Consider the following 19,422-nt stretch of genomic DNA (forward strand, 5'->3'; position numbering starts at 1 on the left):
CAAGAGGCAGAAGGGCACGGAGCGCGGATCCAACCCGAAGGTCTGTGTCAAAGCCCCGCAGCTGGCGTTTGTCCCACTGCCCTGTGCTGTGCTTCTTTTCGCTCAGGATGGGAACCCAGACGGAGTAGTAGAGTGGTGAAGCCCAGTGACTCAGATCTCCAGACAACCGCAGCTTTGGGTTAGCACAGGTGACAGACGTCACCCTTTGCTGTCACAAGACCTACAGTTTCACAGCTGCCACCAGGGCCCAGGCTTGGTGAGGCTTTCAGAGATGGGGAGGGATTTCCGGAAGAGCATGTTAGTTGGTATGAAATTAAAATGTAACTCCTCTGAAGACAAACTAGTGGGAATGAAGGGCTGGCAAAACAAGTCCTAAAGAGCAGGAACCTAGTCCGTTTGCAATGCTCCCCAGGACCCTCAAATATTCCCAAATATTCCCCTGTGAAATGCCAACCCTGGCCTTTTCATGGATCCAAACTGCTGGCTCAGTCATGCCTCAGACTCTGTTGAGCTAACTCTGGTCTACAGAATCCAGTGCTTTTTTTGAGGTATAATTTATGCAAATTCACAAATCCTGAGTATGTAACTTGATGGATTTTACTGTGTGTACATACCTGTGTAACGGCCACCCAGCTCAAGACACAGGGTACTTCCAGCACGGCAGATGGTGCTCTCATAGCCCTCCTGGTCAGCACCTCCCTCCTCTCAAGGTCAGCCCTGACTCTGCTCTGCCACCCGCCATAGGTGAATTTTGCTCAGTTTTGAACTTCATGTAATTGGAACAATACGGCACATAGTCTTTTTTGGTCTGTTTTTATTATTTCTATGATTCATTCATGTTGTATGTATTGAAATTTGCTCTTTTCCATTACTATATACAGTTTCACTGTATAACACAATTAATGTCCCCACAGTACAGCTGGAGACTGACATTTGTGTTCTATGGAAGTCAACCCTTCAACATTTCTTAACTGTACAAACCCATGTACTGTTCTCCCTGCACTGTTATCTTTGAAATCTATACAGTTGGACTGACTTAAAGTGGCCTTGAATGAGTTCCAACACTAACCTACCTTCTAATGAAATCCACTCTGCAGAAAATATTTTGAGGAGTGGTCTTGGTGTTTATTCCCGAGGTGTCCAGAATGAAATCTGGGGCAACACATTGTTTCATTAACTTAAAGTACTAGTCAAACATAATTCCCCTCAAGTTACAATTGGAGATTAACAAGAAGATACTGAAGTACAATAGATGGCTCAAGAATGACCAAACTTGATTAACATTCAATGGAAGAGAAAGGGTAGAGACAAAAGAAGGGCCCACGCATCTATCCGCTGCTCCCTCTTGTCTTTCAAACCTTCCCCTCCAGCTGACAGCACCTTCCTTTTCCAGCATAGTCAGAGAGAGATGCTTGTCACATACCACAATTTTCCAGACTAGAGCTTGCTTCTATGAGTACCGGTACTATTCTTCTGAATCTTTCTGAGTAGTATTAAGCTTCCACTTGTACAACTGACAGTCATCATTAGGAAAATCCCTCAGGGACACTTTCTGTATTGTGTGTGGCTCACCAGCCCCTCTCACAAAGTTGGTCAGTCTGATCTTGCTTCTGAGCACTTACTGGGGCCACTAAAGTGCCCAGTAAAGGTGCAATGCAAAGCCCAAGGCTCCCTTCAAGTTGTCTGGAGAAGAGTTAGTGGCCACTGGGAATAATGACTAAGATGAAGATTTGAATTCGGGTCTGAATTTAACCCTGCCATTTTCAGGAAGTTTCCTTAGTTAGCATGGACTTTCTTCTCAAAGGCATCCAAGAGGCAGGGGACTAACAGGGGGAGGGGTGTGGGGGTGGAGAGTCAGGAACAAGAAAAAGAGTGCTGTTAGGTCTACACATACCACCTGGAGAGTGTTGGGATACAGGAGAGGCATTTGGGACAAAGCCTCACTTATGGTCTAACTTTGGCCCCCTGAAGTCAGGGTACTCCTACAGCCACTCCATGAGAGGGTCAAGATTCCAGTGGAACCAACTGCTCATAATTTGAGTCCCAAAGAGCAGCCAAAACTCTAATGTAGGTCCTTCCGCCAGAGGGTTCAATAAAGATACTAAGCCACAAAGTTTAAGCTGGGCACTCGGACCACTTCAGTTTGAAACTAGATTCCTAGCACAGAGGGAAGCTTTCAAGAATTCACTACCGCTGATAAAATGAAACTGGCTTGTAGGCGTCATGACCAAATTAGAGAAGTAACCACAGTGAATTTTGGTTAAAAAATGGTGGTAAGATGACTCATCGAAACAAACAAACCTAACGATAGGAAAACCAGTGCTGGGCTCCCTCCTTCCTGTGCTCACCCTGGCCAGCATTCCCACCAGCATGTGAGCTTTTGTTCCCACTGAATGAGTCAGTTGAAATGGGAATCTCAAGTGACTTGTGTGATTGTGTCAATGAGTGTCACTAGGCGCTGCAGTGCTGGGCGGTCACAACCACCACCCAAAAGGCACTCGCTGCTATAATTGCATGATGCCTTGTAGATGAGGAGAACTGGGTCAGCCATTCTACGGTGGTACCAAGTGAGGCTGTGGCCCCTTGCCTCATGGGTAACAGAGAGACAGATCTCAAAATGATTTTTTTTCCCTTCAAGTTGTGAGTAAAAATTCAAGCACGCAAAAGAAAATGTCAGTTCTGAATGGCATGCTTTTTATAACTTGTGGCAGTAGAGTGAAAGGGGATAGGAATTTTCCACTAGCTTCCATCGCAAGAGACGTGCATGCGAGGCGAGAGGGCGAGGGCGAGGGGGCAGTCCTCCAGAACTGAAACTAATTATGGGAAAGTGAGTCAAGTCCCTTGTACTTTTACCACAAGCATGTGGAGAATCACACTGAAAATTTACTGCCCAAATGGCTATGGTGGTCAAGTAAATTTGGCTTTTCTTCATAATGTAATGGTATAAAACTAGTTCATCTTAGAATAAGTGAGGATGGCAAGCGTGCAAACTATAAATCATAAGCAGAAACGGGTCGCGTAACTTTTGTAAAACTAGCACCATTCTGCCCTTCCTAAAACCCATTAGCTTGAGGGTGACCACGATAACCCACAGAACATATGCACGTTGCTCTGAGAATGTTTCCATTGAGATACATCATTTATAAAAGCTGTTCACCGAAGAGGAGACACAGGGTCAACCAACTACCTTGCAGGAAACACGGCTGCTTTTCTTAATGGTTTCAGAAGTTAGAAAAACACTGATGTATACATCTTACTGAAAGTCCTACACAATTTATTTGTTCTTTTTGATTTACTAGTTTTCTAATAAGCTTATCAAATCATAGAGATAACAATTAAAGGCAATATGTGGGTTGCAGGAAGGGGAGGAAGATGGTGGATTGAGCTTATAGCCTATGAAATGCAAGGTTCTAAGAGATGTTCTCAAACTTTCTCAGCTCACGGCACCCTTGGCATTCTGTTATTTTTCACAGCCCCTCTGACCCAATAGGAATACCTACCTGTTGCATTTATGAAGTAGTTAGGGTCAAACACTTTAAGTATTTATGTGCTGGTGGCAAATTGAGTAGCCATTTGGAAACATCAATTGAGAGAAGAAAAATTATACTTTAGTTTTTCTTAAATAACCCCAGTGACTTAAGAATGAGATATATTTGTCAGTTATGCACTTCCTGGCTTCTCAGACTTTGGAGTCCGATTGGACACCACCACCCACATTTCATGCTCCATGCTGATTTTCCTGTAATATTTACTTTTTACAACAGCAACAGCCCAAAACTCAGCTTGACAGAGTCACAACCTAATAGTGTTAAATCTTTAAGCTACTTTGAGCTACCAGTTCTTATAGTGGCTAACAGATGTTGAATATTGTTGAGTTTCTCCCAAATGTTTCACATATCTTCCATTGTTCCTATGAGTTTGCTGCAGAGACCCAAGGTGACTGGGCACACTGTTTGAGAACTGTGTTAATTTGTTGCAGTGAATTTTCACACTAACATAGCATAGTAAGTACTTATATACCCGTTTTATATATGAGGTTAAACTGTATTGAGCTGGTAGCTCACAAGAATGGAGCTGGAATTCACATGGGGTGTGGTGCATTTGATTCCCAAACCTGTGCTGTAGTGATGACTCTACAAATAGCCCTTCTTCCCAACTCAACACCAATACAACTCTCTTATTCAGTTTTTTTTATACTATTGCCCCAAAGTAGGAAACACTTGCATTGGAGTAGCTCAGAGAAGAATAAATTCAATCAATTAATTTATTTCACTATTCTCAGAATAATTTTGTATGCATTTCAATGGGCAATGGGTAGAAAAATTATTCATAGCAGAAATCATTTTCTTCCTATGTTTGCAGCCACTGAACTCAAACAAAATGCAATACATGACTCAGATGTTTATTTATTATTTATTTTTAGACTAATGGGAACCACATGGATTCTTTCTTGGTCTTCCAAGAACAAATGCCTTGTATGCTTGATCCGGAAAGAATTGTGTTTCGGAATGTTAAATTACTAATTTACCTAACTGACTACTTTTAACCCTCCTTGCATAGCTGGGAAGGTTTAATCCATAGTTCTCTGCAAACAGTAATTTTAAATTACTTTTCCAAAAGTTCACTGTTTTGGGCATTATTTTAGATAACCCCAGACACTGATAAATAAAACCACTTACAGTAACTAGGGTCATAATGTCATAGCAAAATTGTCAAACATTTCACTTCAAATTATCTTTTCCTTGAGATATTTTTTGAGATATAAGACACAGGAAAAGTATAAAGTATACTAACCTTAAATCTGTAGTCTGATGAACTTTTAAAATAGGAATTCACTCATGTAACTAGCACCAAGATCCAGATTTCATTTTTTAGCACCCTAGAAGACTCCCTTATGCTTCTTCTCAGTTCACCCACAAGCTACTTCTATCACCATCAATAAGTTCGATCTATTCTTGAACTTCATGGAAATGAATCATCTAGTAAGCACTCTTGTATTTGGCCCTTTGTTCAACACGATGTCTGTGACAGCATTTAATTAATGGCTATCTATTATATTATCTTTAACAAATGAATTGCAGACTGTGAGCACATCCTAGCAATCTCCATGGAGCATCATTTATACAATGAAATAAGGATTCTATTGTGAGAAAAGAACTAGTGAAAACTGCCAAGGTGTTATTTAGCAGGTTTAAATTGGAGTCACATGATTGGCCTAAAAACCTACTTCGGTTCCTCCTAATTTGGACAGTGCAACAGATGCCACAGGTTAGGATGTAAGAAAGGCTCCTTTACAGCAAAGTACAGTTCTTCATGCTGTATCTGTGCCTTTATTTAAATGAATTCCTTCTGAGAGTGCCATTTTGTGTAAAAATTACTTTAGGGTAAGTTACCAATCCTATAGGAATAAAATAATATGTTTAACTCCGTTTGGAGCAGTGACACCATCGTTTTATGGCCAAATTTTACACACTGGTTCCTGCTCACCTTCTCCCCCACAACCCGATATATAGATAACACACCCTTGAAACAAAAATGTGGTAAACTTCCTCTAAAAACAAGTGAGGAACAAGATCACTCCTAGAACTGATATTCTGTAAACAGAAGTTTAACACACCATATACTTTGTAGTAAAATACTCTCTTATTTTGGGTCAGGAGGTCTTGGAAGACATAATTAGAAGCTCAATGATACGCCCAAAGTCATAATCACCATTTGCAGTTTGCAATCTCTCTCTTCAGTGGCGCTGCCCGACCATCATTCAGAGAACACAGCGTGTGTGGCTTTCAGAGCACGTTTGCTGGAAGGCTGGCTATAGACACAAGTAGAACATGCTTATGGGTTTTTCTATGGGCTTCCAAATTGAATAGTAGTCTTGCTTGACTATCAGAATTTCAAATGATGAACAGTAAATATGGTGATACATACTTAGTACCCTTTCTATCAAATTTCAGGTCAAGAAATAAAGATAAGCCTTATAATTGGAAAACAATCTTACTGTTCTATATCTTGCCACATAATTTTGGTAATGAATATTGTTTTGTTTTTGCTGCATTGCTTCTTATTTTAAAGACTCCAACTCAAAAAAAAAAAAAAAGACTTTCACTGCTGAACAGATCTAAGATAAGCTTGTTAAAATGCTTAAAAATATATTGCAACTTTTAAAGACTAATGTGCAAAACGTAGTCTTGTTAAACACATAACTTGTTTCTAATGTGAGTTCTAAAAAGATTGTTCCTTCTTTGCTTCTGCAAAGCACAGGCAGATGTACAGTTCCTTAAAGTTCGTGCACATGGGGGACTGAAGTTATGTAAATAAATATGAAAATATGAAAAAATTTGTAGCTTTAACCACTTGGGAGAATGGGAACTGAACCAGAGGTCACAGGACAGATAATCTAATCGAATATAAGGAGTAGATTTTTCCTCCTGAATAGCTCAGAAAAGCATGAACTTTAGCGTTATAAAATCATCACATTAAAAAAGCTTTATCTACAGCTTCAGGAACATGAAAATCAGAATGAAAAGACACACTTTTTGCTTAAAAATCTCCTGGCATTACACCTTCACAACTCTCACATATGGCTCGCGTGGCTTTCTTCCACAGATGGGAGAGAGACAGCCCCCACCACACACAATGCCCACTGGCACATGGTGCTCACAGGAACCTCAAATTGCAAGAAAGTGTGCCAGGGCATCAGTGCCCATTTACTCCGAGCCAGGGTAAAGTACAATAAAGGGTTCTTGGGCAAGAGAACACGAACGGCTCAGAGGAGAGTGATCACCCACTCAGAAAGTGACATAAAAACATATTTGCTGATGCTAGGTCAGTAGGTGCATTTTCATACACAAAAGACAGCGTGCGGTCCTGCTGTTTTCATGTGAATTAATCCTGTGTATTTTCAGCATCTTCCAATATCACCTAAAAAATTCTATTCTTTGGAATTCTTTCTACCTTTTGGGTGTTAGCAGAAAGAGGAGATAAAGAAGCAGAAAGTCTTAGTTGGGGTGGAGGTTGGGGGTCTGTCCAGAGGAGCCAGCAGGACATGCATAGCCCTGTTCTGAGTTTTCCCAAGCATTCCCGAGTCCACTCCCTCCCTTTCTAAAACAGAAACAACATAAGCTTCCTGCCATCTCAATAAAGGACAGCAAAAAACTAGTTAGCCTTGAAAGTGTGTCCTGGAGGCTGGGTGAGGTAGCTCATGCCTATAACCCCAGCATTTTGGAAGGCTTAGGTGGGAGGATTGCTTGAGCACAGGACCAGCCTGGGCAACATAGTGAAAACTCATTTCTCCAAAAAAAAAAGTTAGCTGGGTAAGAGGGGTTGCCCTGAACAATTTTTTTTTTTTTTTGAATTGGAGTCTCACTCTGTCGCGTAGGCTGGAGTGCAATGGCACGCTCATGGCTACTCCAGCGTCAACCTGCTGGCCTCCGGTGATCTTTTGCCTCATCCTTCCAAGTATTCAGAACCACAGGCACGCATGGCTAAGTTTTGATTTATGGTAGAGATGAGGTCTCACCAAGTTGCCTAGGCTGGTCTCGAACCTGCAGGTTCAGGCAATCCTCTCGCCTCGGCCTCCCAGAGTGCTGGGATTACAGGCTGAGCCACCGAACCCAGCCTGCATATGTTTTTAAGGTAAGAATAGGCATGTCAGTGCAGTGGATGATCACTGGATGAGGTACTGGGTGGCCAGGGTTTTAATTTATCCTCTGCTACCAGCTAGCATGTGACTCAGGTGCTCACGTCCTTATCCATACAATGACAGTTCAACAGTATTACTGCTTTCTAAAGCCTCCTCCCACCCCCTGAGAGTTTCTGGATATCTATAATTTCACAGAGAAGAGTAAAAGATATACACGTGTGCACGCACATACACACATATATGTTGTGTGTATGTCTCTCACATGTGTAGGCATATGTTTTATATATGTCTAAAGGTATACATACATAAAATTTTATCTGGCATAGAGACACTTAAGATATTTGCTACTTTTTTTTCTCTCAGCGCCCCTTATATTCAGAAAGGCAAGAACACATTAGTTTCATTAAAAAAAGAAACTTGAGTATATTGTAGCTTGAATTCATCAACATCACTCCTTTTCTATTTGTACTCATTTATCATTCAGTGCATTTTTAAAGAGAGAAGAGTTGTATATTTTCTTTCTACCTCTGTAGGAAGCCCCACTAGCATCTTCCAAGCTAGGAACTTAACAAAATATCCCACGAAGCAGGCAAATGGCAGAAGCCTGCAGCATAACAGATGTGTCATTGGGCATCTGCTGAGGACAAAAGCGAATTTCTCCTCAACTGCTCTAGCTGCTACAGTCTTGTCAAGCTCAAGTTCCATCTGCCTCTTGTGGCGATTTCCGCCTTGGTGTCCTGTCTCTGGCCTTGCCCGTTCCCCAACCTGCTAAAAATACTGTCCTTTTCAGACCGTTGTTCTTACCCTCCTCTCCTTTCCAGGACTGCCGACTGTGGGTTATACACACATGGTCTCCCTCCATGTGGGTCTCTGGATTACCCCATGGCTAGTCTTCCACCATGGCTCACAGTACCTGGTCCGCAGGACTTGGGGTGAAACTCTGATGCTTTCTGAGTCTCACTTTTTCCCTTCATAAACGGGCCCAAAGCATCACCTACCGTGCTAAGGAACCCCTCTGGTACTGCTGGGAATCCTCTGGGCCCAACTCCTCTTCTGCCATCCCCAAGACAGGCCTTGCCTTGGGCTTTCCCACAGACCCCAGCTTCCTGCCCAGAGACCCTGAGCCCAAGCTGCACTGGAATGCCCATGGGAACTTCTTGGTATTCCTGTGAGCACAACCCCAAACATGTGGAGTCCATGCCCACTGGCTCCCCTTGCCCACTAAGACACATGTTCCAGGGTTCCTCAGAAGGCCCTGTCCCTTGCTAGCGCTACAGTGGGGGCCGACGGAGTTCACATGTGCGGACCGCCTTCCCGCTCCCCTACCTCCCTCGCCTGTCCTCCACTGCCCGCTCTGGGACCACTTCCTAAATAAACTTCCTGCATGCCTGCCTTTGCTTCAGGCTCTGCTTTGGGGAAACCCAAGCTAAGGCTGTGTGAGAATCCAGTGAGATAGACAGACAGACAGATAGACATACAGATGGGCAGATACACACACTTGCACATAGCCACTGCTAATCACTGTAATTATTCTTGCTGTGTATAAATGTCTACATGACCTTACAATGTCTGTCACATTTTATTTGCTCCTTGGCTCACAGGCATCTGCGTATGTTGGCATCTGTACAGTGCTGTGAGCTGGTGCTCTAACAGACATCTGGATAAATAGCTATGTGTCCTAATTGCCACTTGTGTGTAAAATATGACCTCTTTTGCCATATGAAATGCCCAAACATTTATATGAGATTACTATACCACTCTTATTAAAGCTACATAATTTAAAATGACTGTTAGTGATGACAGTCATTTTAGCAGTAGAAAATGACTGAAACGTTTTGAGGAGAAAAACACATTTTCTGCTCAGATTTTGGGACGATGGTAAGGGAAACACATAGAAAGGCAGAGAGATGTGATTATATGTGAAAACGCCCCCCTCCATTAAATAATGAAAGGAATACTTAAACTCACAAATAAGCACATATCAGATAGGATTGATGGTGCTCAGATATACTGGTGCGCTCAAATTATAGTGGGTTATATCCATCACAGAAGGGGGTGCGGATTCTCAAGGTTGGAATACCACCAACAGAGGCCTACAACTCACAGTTCCCTTTCCCTACCACATCTTGGAGTTTACAGTGGTCAATAAGTGAGCGTCTAGTCTCTTCTACTAATGAAAGTAGGAAAAGGGTTGACTGTCTAGACAGTACCAGAAAGCTACTCATAAGTTATTAATAGAAAAAGGCAAAAAGGATGGGTCAGAACAAATTGGTTATAGGATGTGCTTGAAACATCCTACGTAGCGGGTGGAGTCCATTTGGTTAGTGTAGGCGAAGGCAGGTTTGCTTGTTAAGAGAGGTCAGATGAGCCGGGCTCGGTGGTTCGGCCTGTCATCCCGCACCTTGGGAGACTGAGGTGAGTGGATTGCCTGAGCCTGTGGGTTCGAGACACGCCTGGGCAACTTGGTGAGACCTCATCTCTACAATAAATCAAAAAAATTAGCCAGGTGTGGTAGCGTGTGCCTGTAGTTCCAGCTGCTTGGAAGGCTGAGGCGGAAGGATCGCCGGAGCTCAGCAGGTTGAGGCTGCGGTGGCCGGGAGCGGCCACTGCACTCCAGTCTGGGTAACAGAGTGAGACTCCAACTCAAAACAAAAAACAAAAAAACAAAAAACAAGAGAGGTCAGATGAACCGCCTGGAACTCAGTGCAGAAGGCCATGCTTCCTGGCTCAGCCTCTGGATTGTGGTTCGATTGTCTAGGGCCTTGCACTGCATGTGAAGAAAGGACTAAAACTATATTAGGAGCTCATGGAAGGCAAGTAGCTTTGATGTAGGCTTTCCTGGGTTCTAAAAATTCAAGTCTGGCACCAACACAAGGAGAAAACAGAGAAAAACGTACTTCCCAGCTCGTGGGGCATTTGAACACCATCTCTAGCCCGTGGATGTTGCAGCTATTTCCCATCTCCTGCGAGTAGTTTAAGAGGACAAAGGTTTATCCAAGACAAGCATGTCCGTAAGAGGACAGAGGTTTGTCCAAGACAAGCATGTCCAGGCCCTTTCTCCTTAAATCTCAGCATCTGTGATAAAGTACTGCTGAGTACCCAACTGCTTAGGTAGCAGAATCTTTAGCCTGAAAAAAAAATACACACACACACACACACACACACACACACACACACACACACACACACACACACAACTCTATAAGGCAGGAGAGGAAAGCCCAGTTTTGACACTTTTCTGTCTAGAGACCTCAAATGATGTTTCAGTTTCCTCATGACAGAGTACCAAGAACATTAGGTCAAAAGCCTTCCAAACAGAAGATCCCTGGATTTAATAATCTTGCACTCAAGTTTTCAATCTAATTATACGAGTAAATGTTTTGCTTGTTGTTACTAGGGTATATATGTAGAATGTTACAGAATTTTAGTATCCTAAGCAAACAAGAACATTAGCCTATGGAATTGGGAGATTTAAAAAGAAATAAAACAAAAAATGTTTTTGGCATCAAAATGAAACACATAATGAGTCAGTGTCTTTAATAACAGAGCACAACAGGGAGGTGTGATCCCTGAAAGGATGCCAGGAGCAGAGACCAAGGCAGGCAGTAGAGGCTGCCGACAGCCAGGGGCAGCCAGGGGAGCCGGGCACCCGGGGTACAGGGTACCAGGCCAGAGATCGTGAGCACTGGCCAGAAAGGGGTCCGTGTGGCCAAGAGAAGGAATCTGGACTTCATCTTCAAGCAAAGGTGTGAGGTGGCACGTGAGCCACAGAGTGATCCAATCTGCATGTGGCTTCCTGACTCTGATGGTGAGATGAAGGGACAGCAGCTTGGGGGGATGGGGGGTGAATCATGTGACCATCTGGGAGCGAGAGGACGGTGAAATCTGAGAAGAAGGGATCACTGAAGTAGGAAAAGCACTGTGTGTTTGTGGAAGATAGTTATAATATCTTCTTTCTAAGTTGAAATGCGGGAAAGTAAAATGTTTCCATGGAAACCCCAAGTTATTGGTTAATTTAGTTGGAAAGTTAGGTCACTCAGATGAATGAAAACTAATTAATGGAAAGTTTTGAGGACAGTGAGTGCTATTTAAATAACGCTCCTAACCCTGATTTGTACCCCACATATTTAAAATAAACAATTTATAATAAATAAATAAATAGAAATGATCTCTCCACCAGCATCTATAGTTGGTGAGGGACCGATGACAGGATCTCCAAGTTAGGGATAGTTTTCGTGTACTATCTATGTTTTCCTTTACTGAGCGAACTTCGAGATTACTTTTCTTTTGGTATAAAAAAATAATGATGCTAATCTTGGTGAGAAGGAAGATAGCCAAATTTAATATGTAATCAATCTGTCATAGTTGCCTCACAAATGCACTTATTTTTCCTGTCACATCTGATCCCTCAAAATGTTGGGGGAGTAATAAAAAACTTCAGAACATATTTTACACACACACACACACACACACACACACACACACACACACAGTGTTAAAATATTTTATTCTGCTTGCTCGAGCGTCAATGTGTTGTCAAGTTTTCAAGACTGTATCTGGAGCACAACCCTCTTTTAGCAAATTGAATAACACTGAGCAACAGTCCATGCCACTACAATAAAGGCTACAGTCCTAAATTGCTAAATTTGGACAATTCATCTGAGACCTGAGAAAAGAAGAGCAGCTCAAGGTCTGACACTTTGCAGAGAGCTTTGGCCACTAAGAAGAGGATGGAACAACACACCCTGACCTTGCACACACATGCAGGGGACTTCTTCAGAGGCCCTTGTGCCCACAGAGCATGATCACAGGGTAACCATCTTCAGAGACGAAGGTGATAGCAGACACTCCTACAAAACGTGAAGATGAATGCCACCGCAAAATTAGGGGGAACCATAGCCCGCCCTCAGGAAGTTTAAGTGTTTTGGGACTGTTTTGATGAGAGCAGTTAAGTGCAGATGACGGGGATGAGAGCACTTGCCAAAGGCCAGCAGAGGGTGACGTGGCTGGTGAAGAAAGACTTATTCACCATATTTTTCTTTTCTTATACTAAGATTTTCTTATACTAGAAAGGAATTTCATTGGGCAGATTTCTATATTTCTAGGTTTCACTCACAGACAGCAAAACTGAGAGAGACACTAAACAGAAAGACCTCTCAGGGCAACAGTCGAGAAAATAACTAATTTACCAAGGTCAACAGGCAGGGCAATTTCAAGGCACGTCTATAAGGTGGATAAGCCAGATGGGCTTAATTTCTAGATTTGGTCTTATGCTCCTTGATGTGATGCTTTGTGGACAGGCTACATTAAATGGGAGATTTTTGTATAGAAGTGTTCATTTTTCTGCTTCAATTGGTTAGTAATAGGGTCAGTATCATACAGATTTTCTTTCATTTAAATAATACAAGTCTTCAAAAGCTGTATATATTGTGTAGAGACACTATACACATGTACATTGAATACATAATATCTGCAGTTTGTACGAATACACACATCACAGCTAACATATTTGTAATTTGTTTCCATGTGAGAACAGCAATCACACACACTCTCACCCACCCATGTACCTACACTTTGTCAACCCCCAAAGCTGAAAAGTAGCAACTAAAAAAGAATTTTGTATTCTATTGTTTTCAAGCTTAGAGAAACACACAGCAAATTAAGACATTTTATTTTCTAAAACTAGGCCTATACATCTTTTAAGGTTTCTAAGTCTAATTTTAAATTGGAACTGGCCTATGTATGTATGTATGTCAGGGTCTCACTCCATCGCCCAGGCTGGAGTGCAGTGGCTGATCATTGCAGCTTCGCTTCCGGGCTCAGGAGATCCTCCTGCCTCAGCCTCCCGAGTGCTGGGACTACAGGTGTACACCACTATGCCTAGCTAAATTTTTTTTGTAGAGATGAGGTCTCACTATGTTGCATAGGCTGGTTTTGAGCTCCTGGGCTCAAGCAATCCTCCCACCTATGCCTTCCAAAGTGCTGGAATTATTGGTGTGAGCCATTTGCACGCAGTCGGAATTTGACTTTACATTTTCAAATTATAAACAATCCTCTCATGTTTCTGGCTAGTTGTAACCACATTTGACCTAGTAGCTCTGAAAATGGGGGAAGGAATTGCTAGAGGATTCATTTTTTCTTCTTCTTTGGTTATATGATTTAGAATGACAAAAGATATAATAATTTTTATTTAGCTCTTAAGTACTGAAATCAGTAAGAAGATTAAGACTTTTTATTTATACTACTTTGTAAATTATTATTTCTAAGTAGGGATTTATACTAAACTCCAGTTTGAGTATATCTTTACAGTTCCAAAGTTCTCAGAATAAATCTTTTAGATATTGTCTTTGCTGGGTGTTAAGAGTAACAGAGACAACTCCTCTAGATGACACAGAGCCTTAACTTCAACCTCAAAAATTCCATTACTCTCATGGTGACGCAGGGTGTCTGTGTGGGGGGTTAGAATGACAAACTGCTATCTATGAATACTTTTAAACAGTTTATTTCAACCACAAAGGTTATTAATTATTTTTAAAAAGCAAGAGAGGAAGAAAAATGAATTAAGAAAGATCACAGACATGAAAAAGCCTGAGCTAGTTCTGATACAGGGCTGATGAGGGTTTCAGATTCTGTAAATTTTATGAGGCCTATACCAGAGGTGGCTGTTGAACTGCCTAGTAGTGGTACATGATTTTTTTTTTTTTGAGTTGGAGTCTCACTCTGTCGCCCAGACTGGAATGCAGTGGCCGCTCCCAGCCACCGCAGCCTCGGCCTGCTGGGCTCTGGGGATCCTTCCGCTCCAGCCTTCCATGTAGCTGGAACTACAGGCGCGTGCTACCACACCTGGCTAATTTTTTTGATTTATTGTAGAGATGAGGTCTTGCCAAGTTGCCCAGGTGGGTCTCGAACCTGCGGGCTCATGCAATACACTCACCTCAGCCTCCCAAAGGGTACCTGATTTTTAAAATACTGGTCTGTTTTGATTGATATCAAAAAGTAAAAATTTCAACAAAATTATTTGACATAAGGATCAGAGCTCCAGTACAGTTGTCCCTCTGTATCTGGAGGGGATTGGTTCTAGGAACCCCGACCCCATATAAAAACCCACGTTGTTTGAGTCCCTGATATAAAATAGGGTATATTTACATAAAACTTATGCACATCCTCCCATACGTATTTTTATTTTTTTCAAACAGAAATGAGGTCTCCCTACATTGCCTAGGTCGGTCTTGAAATCCTGGGCACAAGCGATCCTCCTGCCTTGGCCTCCCAAAGTGTTGGGACTATAGGCATGAGATATCATACCTCACCCCACCCATATACTTTAAATTATCTTTAGATTACTTATAATACTGAATACATTATACATGCTGTGTCAACTGTTATTATACTGCATTGTTTAATTTGTATCATGTTTGTTGTATTTTATATTTTATTTTTAATTTTTTTAGAGAGTATTTTGATTGGCTGGTTGAATGCTATGCAGAGCCTGTGGCTACAAGGGCCACCTGTGCTCGTGATGCTTCATGCTGATCTGATTGGCCCAATGATCAAGGGAGAACAATCGCAGGGAGTGAGCATTAGCCACCACGACGAGGAACATGCAAGGAACTGGAGGCAGTGGGGCAGAGTTGATGGAGAAAGAGCCATGGAAACAGGAAACTTATGGTTCCAGTGTAATCCTAAAGCCATATGACACTAGTCATAAGATGCTATCGACAAAGTGCATCATCAGAGAAGCCCTTGAACTCTGAGAAATGCCACCCTTCCCGTCCTCTTTTCCCACTCTTAAAGGCAGAAAGTACAATATTATTTGGTGGTTAATATTTTGGGAGATAGTATGTGTGATAACTGACTCTATGAATGGTTTCTCTACAGAAACCATTGGTTCTCTATAGAGAAATCATTCAAATTTTAAAGAAAGGCACTAGAAGCAGTTTTATAATCAACTTTCAATTATTCAATTTAATAAAAAATGTTTGCTATACTATGTGAAAAGGAAAAATATAGTTCCCATCATCATGAGCTTATAGTTTGGACCAATGAATGGAATAGTGGCTGCCATGATTAGATCATTATTAAAAAAAAAGAAGAAAGAAAAATTAAATGTTAAAGTTATACACACACAATGACTTTAAAAGCATAGTTTAACATATCCTTAAAACACTCCAATCAGAAACTCTATTTTATATATAAGGAAATTGGGGTCCCAAAAGGTTAAGCAATTTACCTAGACTCAAGGTTATAAAGTAGGGGCAGGCTTCCCTGGCTCCAAGCCCATATGCTCCTTCCATTTTCCAGGTTGTCTTGCATTTATGTTTAATTATACAACTTTACTGCCATAGATAATAGTTATCTATACCCATGGCAGTGAAATTAGCTTCTTCATTCTCTTGTGTTTATGCTAAAATTAGTTGGCATATTCTTTGGCAAGTGAGGAGAAGACCCAGTATTATGGCATTCTAGATGATGAATGGGCCAGTGTGGGATTCAAAATTTGCCTGATACATAATATGACAAAATCATGAAAACTGCATATATGTTAAAAAGCACATAGTAGGTCGAACTCACTAAGAAGCAAGGGTAGGGGGAGAGGCATCATAGAAGATGAAACTGAGTGGTGATTCTGTAGGCTACAGGGGAAATCAAAAGATGCTCCTTTTCTCATACTCTGTCTCAGAAAGTCTTTTGTTTTTGGAGACAGGCTGGTGTGCAAAGACTTAATCATAGCCCAATGCAGCCTCAAACTCCTGGGCTCAAGCATTCCTGCCACTTCAGCCTCCCAAGTAGCTATGACTATAGGCATGCACCACCATGCAAGGTTAATTTTTATTTCTGTAGAGATGGGGCCTCATTATGTTGCTCAGGTTGTTCTCAAACTCCTGGCCTTGAGCAATCCTCCAGCCTCAGTCTCCAAAGTGCTGGGATTATGGGCGTGAGCTACCGTGTCCAGCCTTAGAGAGTCTTTTAAAGTCTATATTTCAAGAAACCAAAAGTCTAGAATGTAATAGAAATAGCAATGTTTCCTAGTAGAAGACTTTCATTTCCTGCATGTAAAGGACAGAGTTGCAACTTGGTGGAACAAACACCATACCAAAGCAGCATGCCCCCCAGAGGTCCTTCCTGGGTTCACCACCCTCTCCCCACTTCCTTGGCTTGCTACAACGTGGGCTTCTAGAGAAACAACAAGTGGCCCGTCTCTCTCCCACACACTATGTACCTGAGTTGCTAGATTTTGCATAAAAATAAAATCATACTATATTTTACAAATAGTGATTTAAAAAAACAGCAAGATTTCAGAATGAGGCCAAGGTACAGATCTTTAAGTAGATTTTTTTTAAAGATAGGAAAAAGATGACACATTTTTAGAAATAAGGTTTCTGATCACTTGACTAAAGACACTTGCTCTTTTCCAGCTTGAGAATTTTTTTGTTGTTGACTAATGATTCTGCCTTCTAACACTTGCTCTTTTCCAGCTTGAGAATTATATACAAGACAACATGAAAAAAGAAATGGTAGAGATACAACAGAATGCAGTACAGAATCAGACTGCTGTGATGATAGAGATAGGCACAAGCCTGCTGAATCAAACGGCAGAGCAAACACGGAAGCTAACTGACGTGGAAGCCCAAGTAAGTAACGAAACATCACATACGGTGATCCAGCCACTAAAAGACTAGCCCTCAACAGTGCCATGAGATTACTCAGTTAAGTAAGGAAAGACTAAAGAAAGCACGAGTACAAAAGAAAAAGAATGAATTGATAAGACATTAAGAGTTTATAGCTAGCTAGGAATTTAAAACCGTTAAATCTGTTTTTTTTTTTAATACTAAGGTTAAATTACATGTACTCTACTAAGGACATCCAGGTTATTTTCATGCTATGCATACCTAACTTCCATAAGATAAATTTCCCTTTCTATGCCTCACTGGTGTTTTCTGGACTCTACATGTCTCTTTGCATTTCTAAGTCTTAAACTCAGCATTTGAGAAATGAAAAGTAATGAGGTGGAGAATTAGACACTTCGTCCTTAAATCTAACTCTTAAGTTAAAACGTGAATCTCAAATAACTGTTACAATAGTCTGCAGAATGAGTTTTGGGAGAAGGAAACAAGTAGAAGAATGAGAAGCAGCAAGTTGCAGCCCAGATGGTGCATGAGAGTGAAGAACCTTGACTTCTGCCGTGGCTTGCTCCAGTTCCATCCCTAACCAGATGGATAAATTGGAGCAAGGCCTTTTCTGGACCTCAGTGGTTTGAACTGTAAGATGAGGGGCTGGACCAGATCACCGATTGCTAAGTTCTCTTTCAGCTTTAAAATTCTCTGAGCTAGTGATTAACAGTAGTGGGAAAGAAGAATATAAAATATGAACATATCAAAACAGCATAATATTACAATTCGAAAAGTGTTAAATAAGAAAATTCATCCAGAGTCATGATAAACAATACACAACAAGAATAGGACAGGTAGTTGGTTGGGCACAGTGGCTCATGCCTGTAATCCCAGCACTTTGGGAGGTCAAGGTGAGATGATCATTTGAGACTAGGAGTTCAAGGTCAGCCTGAGCACATAGTGAGACCTTGTCTCTACGAAAGAAAGAAAAGAAAAGAAAAGAAAGAAAGAAAGAAAGAAAGAAAGAAAGAAAGAAAGAAAGAAAGAAAGAAAGAAAGAAAAAAGAATAGACTACATGGGTAAAGTGCTATTAGCAAGACTAATAGAGATGTTCCAAGTTCAAGTCCGTGGTCTTGCATCTCCATTGCTAAGTGTCCTTTCTGACTCCAAATCCTGGCTTCTTTATAGGCTTATGAAGTTAGTGTCTTCTTTCTTTGAGCTATAAGTAATATTTTTTTAAAGACTAGATTTAATTGTAAACGAGTTCCACTACATATTAGTCCTATATGCTACATGATCTAAAAGGACTGAGAAATGCTAGACATTAGTCAGCAAGGGATATGAGAAAAGAAAAACCATAAGCCTTCCTGCTCTCACGAGACCACTTCTAGAACAGTACAGGTATTCTTTCATTGTCTCCCTAAAAACAGTTGGATGAAGTAGAGAAAACAGTATGGAAATGACAGATGAATAAAATAATTTTATATGAGAATAGAATAAAAGATTATTTGATTATCAGTTCTTTTCATGATATCAGAACAGTTTAGGAAAAATATAAATATATATTTTACACTGTGGATCACAAGACACTAGAAATTTAATCCTAAGAGGTAATAAAAGCTAAAAATAAAAAAATCTAGAAGTAAATGTATCAATACACCCATAGTCAATTATTAAAATAAATTAGTAATGATTACGTCACGTCTCATCTTTGGTAGTCAAACTGGTAGGCAATCTAGCTCACCCAAAAAATATCCCTAAGTATAATATTTCTGACATCTTTAAATAATAGTAACGAAAAAGTATTAAGACACAGTGATACAATGTAAACTCTTTGCTACATCCCACATATCAGAGGCTTAATAGCATTTAATGTGTTTTGTTGGGTGATACGATTTTTTAAAAAGCCTATTGTAAAGCTAGGTATCATTTGATCCAGATAACAGGAAAATGGATGGAAAGAAAAGCCTATAAAAAGTTCAATTAAACCCACTAACATGGCTGAGCCTAAGAGAAGTGGTTAAGAGACTGAATTATGTTACTTTATTGACTTAGAGGCATTTGCTGAACAATTACTGACTGTATAAAACAGGTTTAATTTCAAATATGGAAATTTCTGATTAGAAGCAAGATTCTTCTAGCTATCAGAATGAGACTATCACATTAGGC

At 40.9% G+C, this 19,422-nt stretch overlaps 2 protein-coding genes across 4 annotated transcripts in view; one reads left to right on the plus strand and one right to left on the minus strand.

Annotated features, from left to right (window-relative positions):
- The window catches only part of MCPH1 (microcephalin 1), a 242,733-nt gene that overhangs the window by 92,950 nt on the left and 130,361 nt on the right, over nt 1-19,422 (minus strand). The gene's annotated exons all lie outside the window — the stretch shown is intronic.
- ANGPT2 (angiopoietin 2) overlaps nt 1-19,422 on the plus strand; it is a 52,662-nt gene that overhangs the window by 11,983 nt on the left and 21,257 nt on the right. For 2 of the 3 annotated variants that reach the window (XM_008067078.1, XM_008067079.1), the window contains exon 2: nt 17,119-17,274. The exons of the other annotated variant lie outside the window; for it this stretch is intronic. In XM_008067078.1, the coding sequence (XP_008065269.1) occupies nt 17,119-17,274 (156 nt within the window). The remainder of the gene's footprint in view (nt 1-17,118; nt 17,275-19,422) is intronic. 3 annotated transcript variants of the gene reach the window in all.

The sequence above is a fragment of the Carlito syrichta genome, unplaced genomic scaffold (genome assembly GCF_000164805.1).
Source record: "Carlito syrichta isolate Samal-C Ts95f unplaced genomic scaffold, Tarsius_syrichta-2.0.1 Scaffold309283, whole genome shotgun sequence".
In the NCBI taxonomy this organism is placed as follows: Eukaryota; Metazoa; Chordata; class Mammalia; order Primates; family Tarsiidae; genus Carlito; species Carlito syrichta.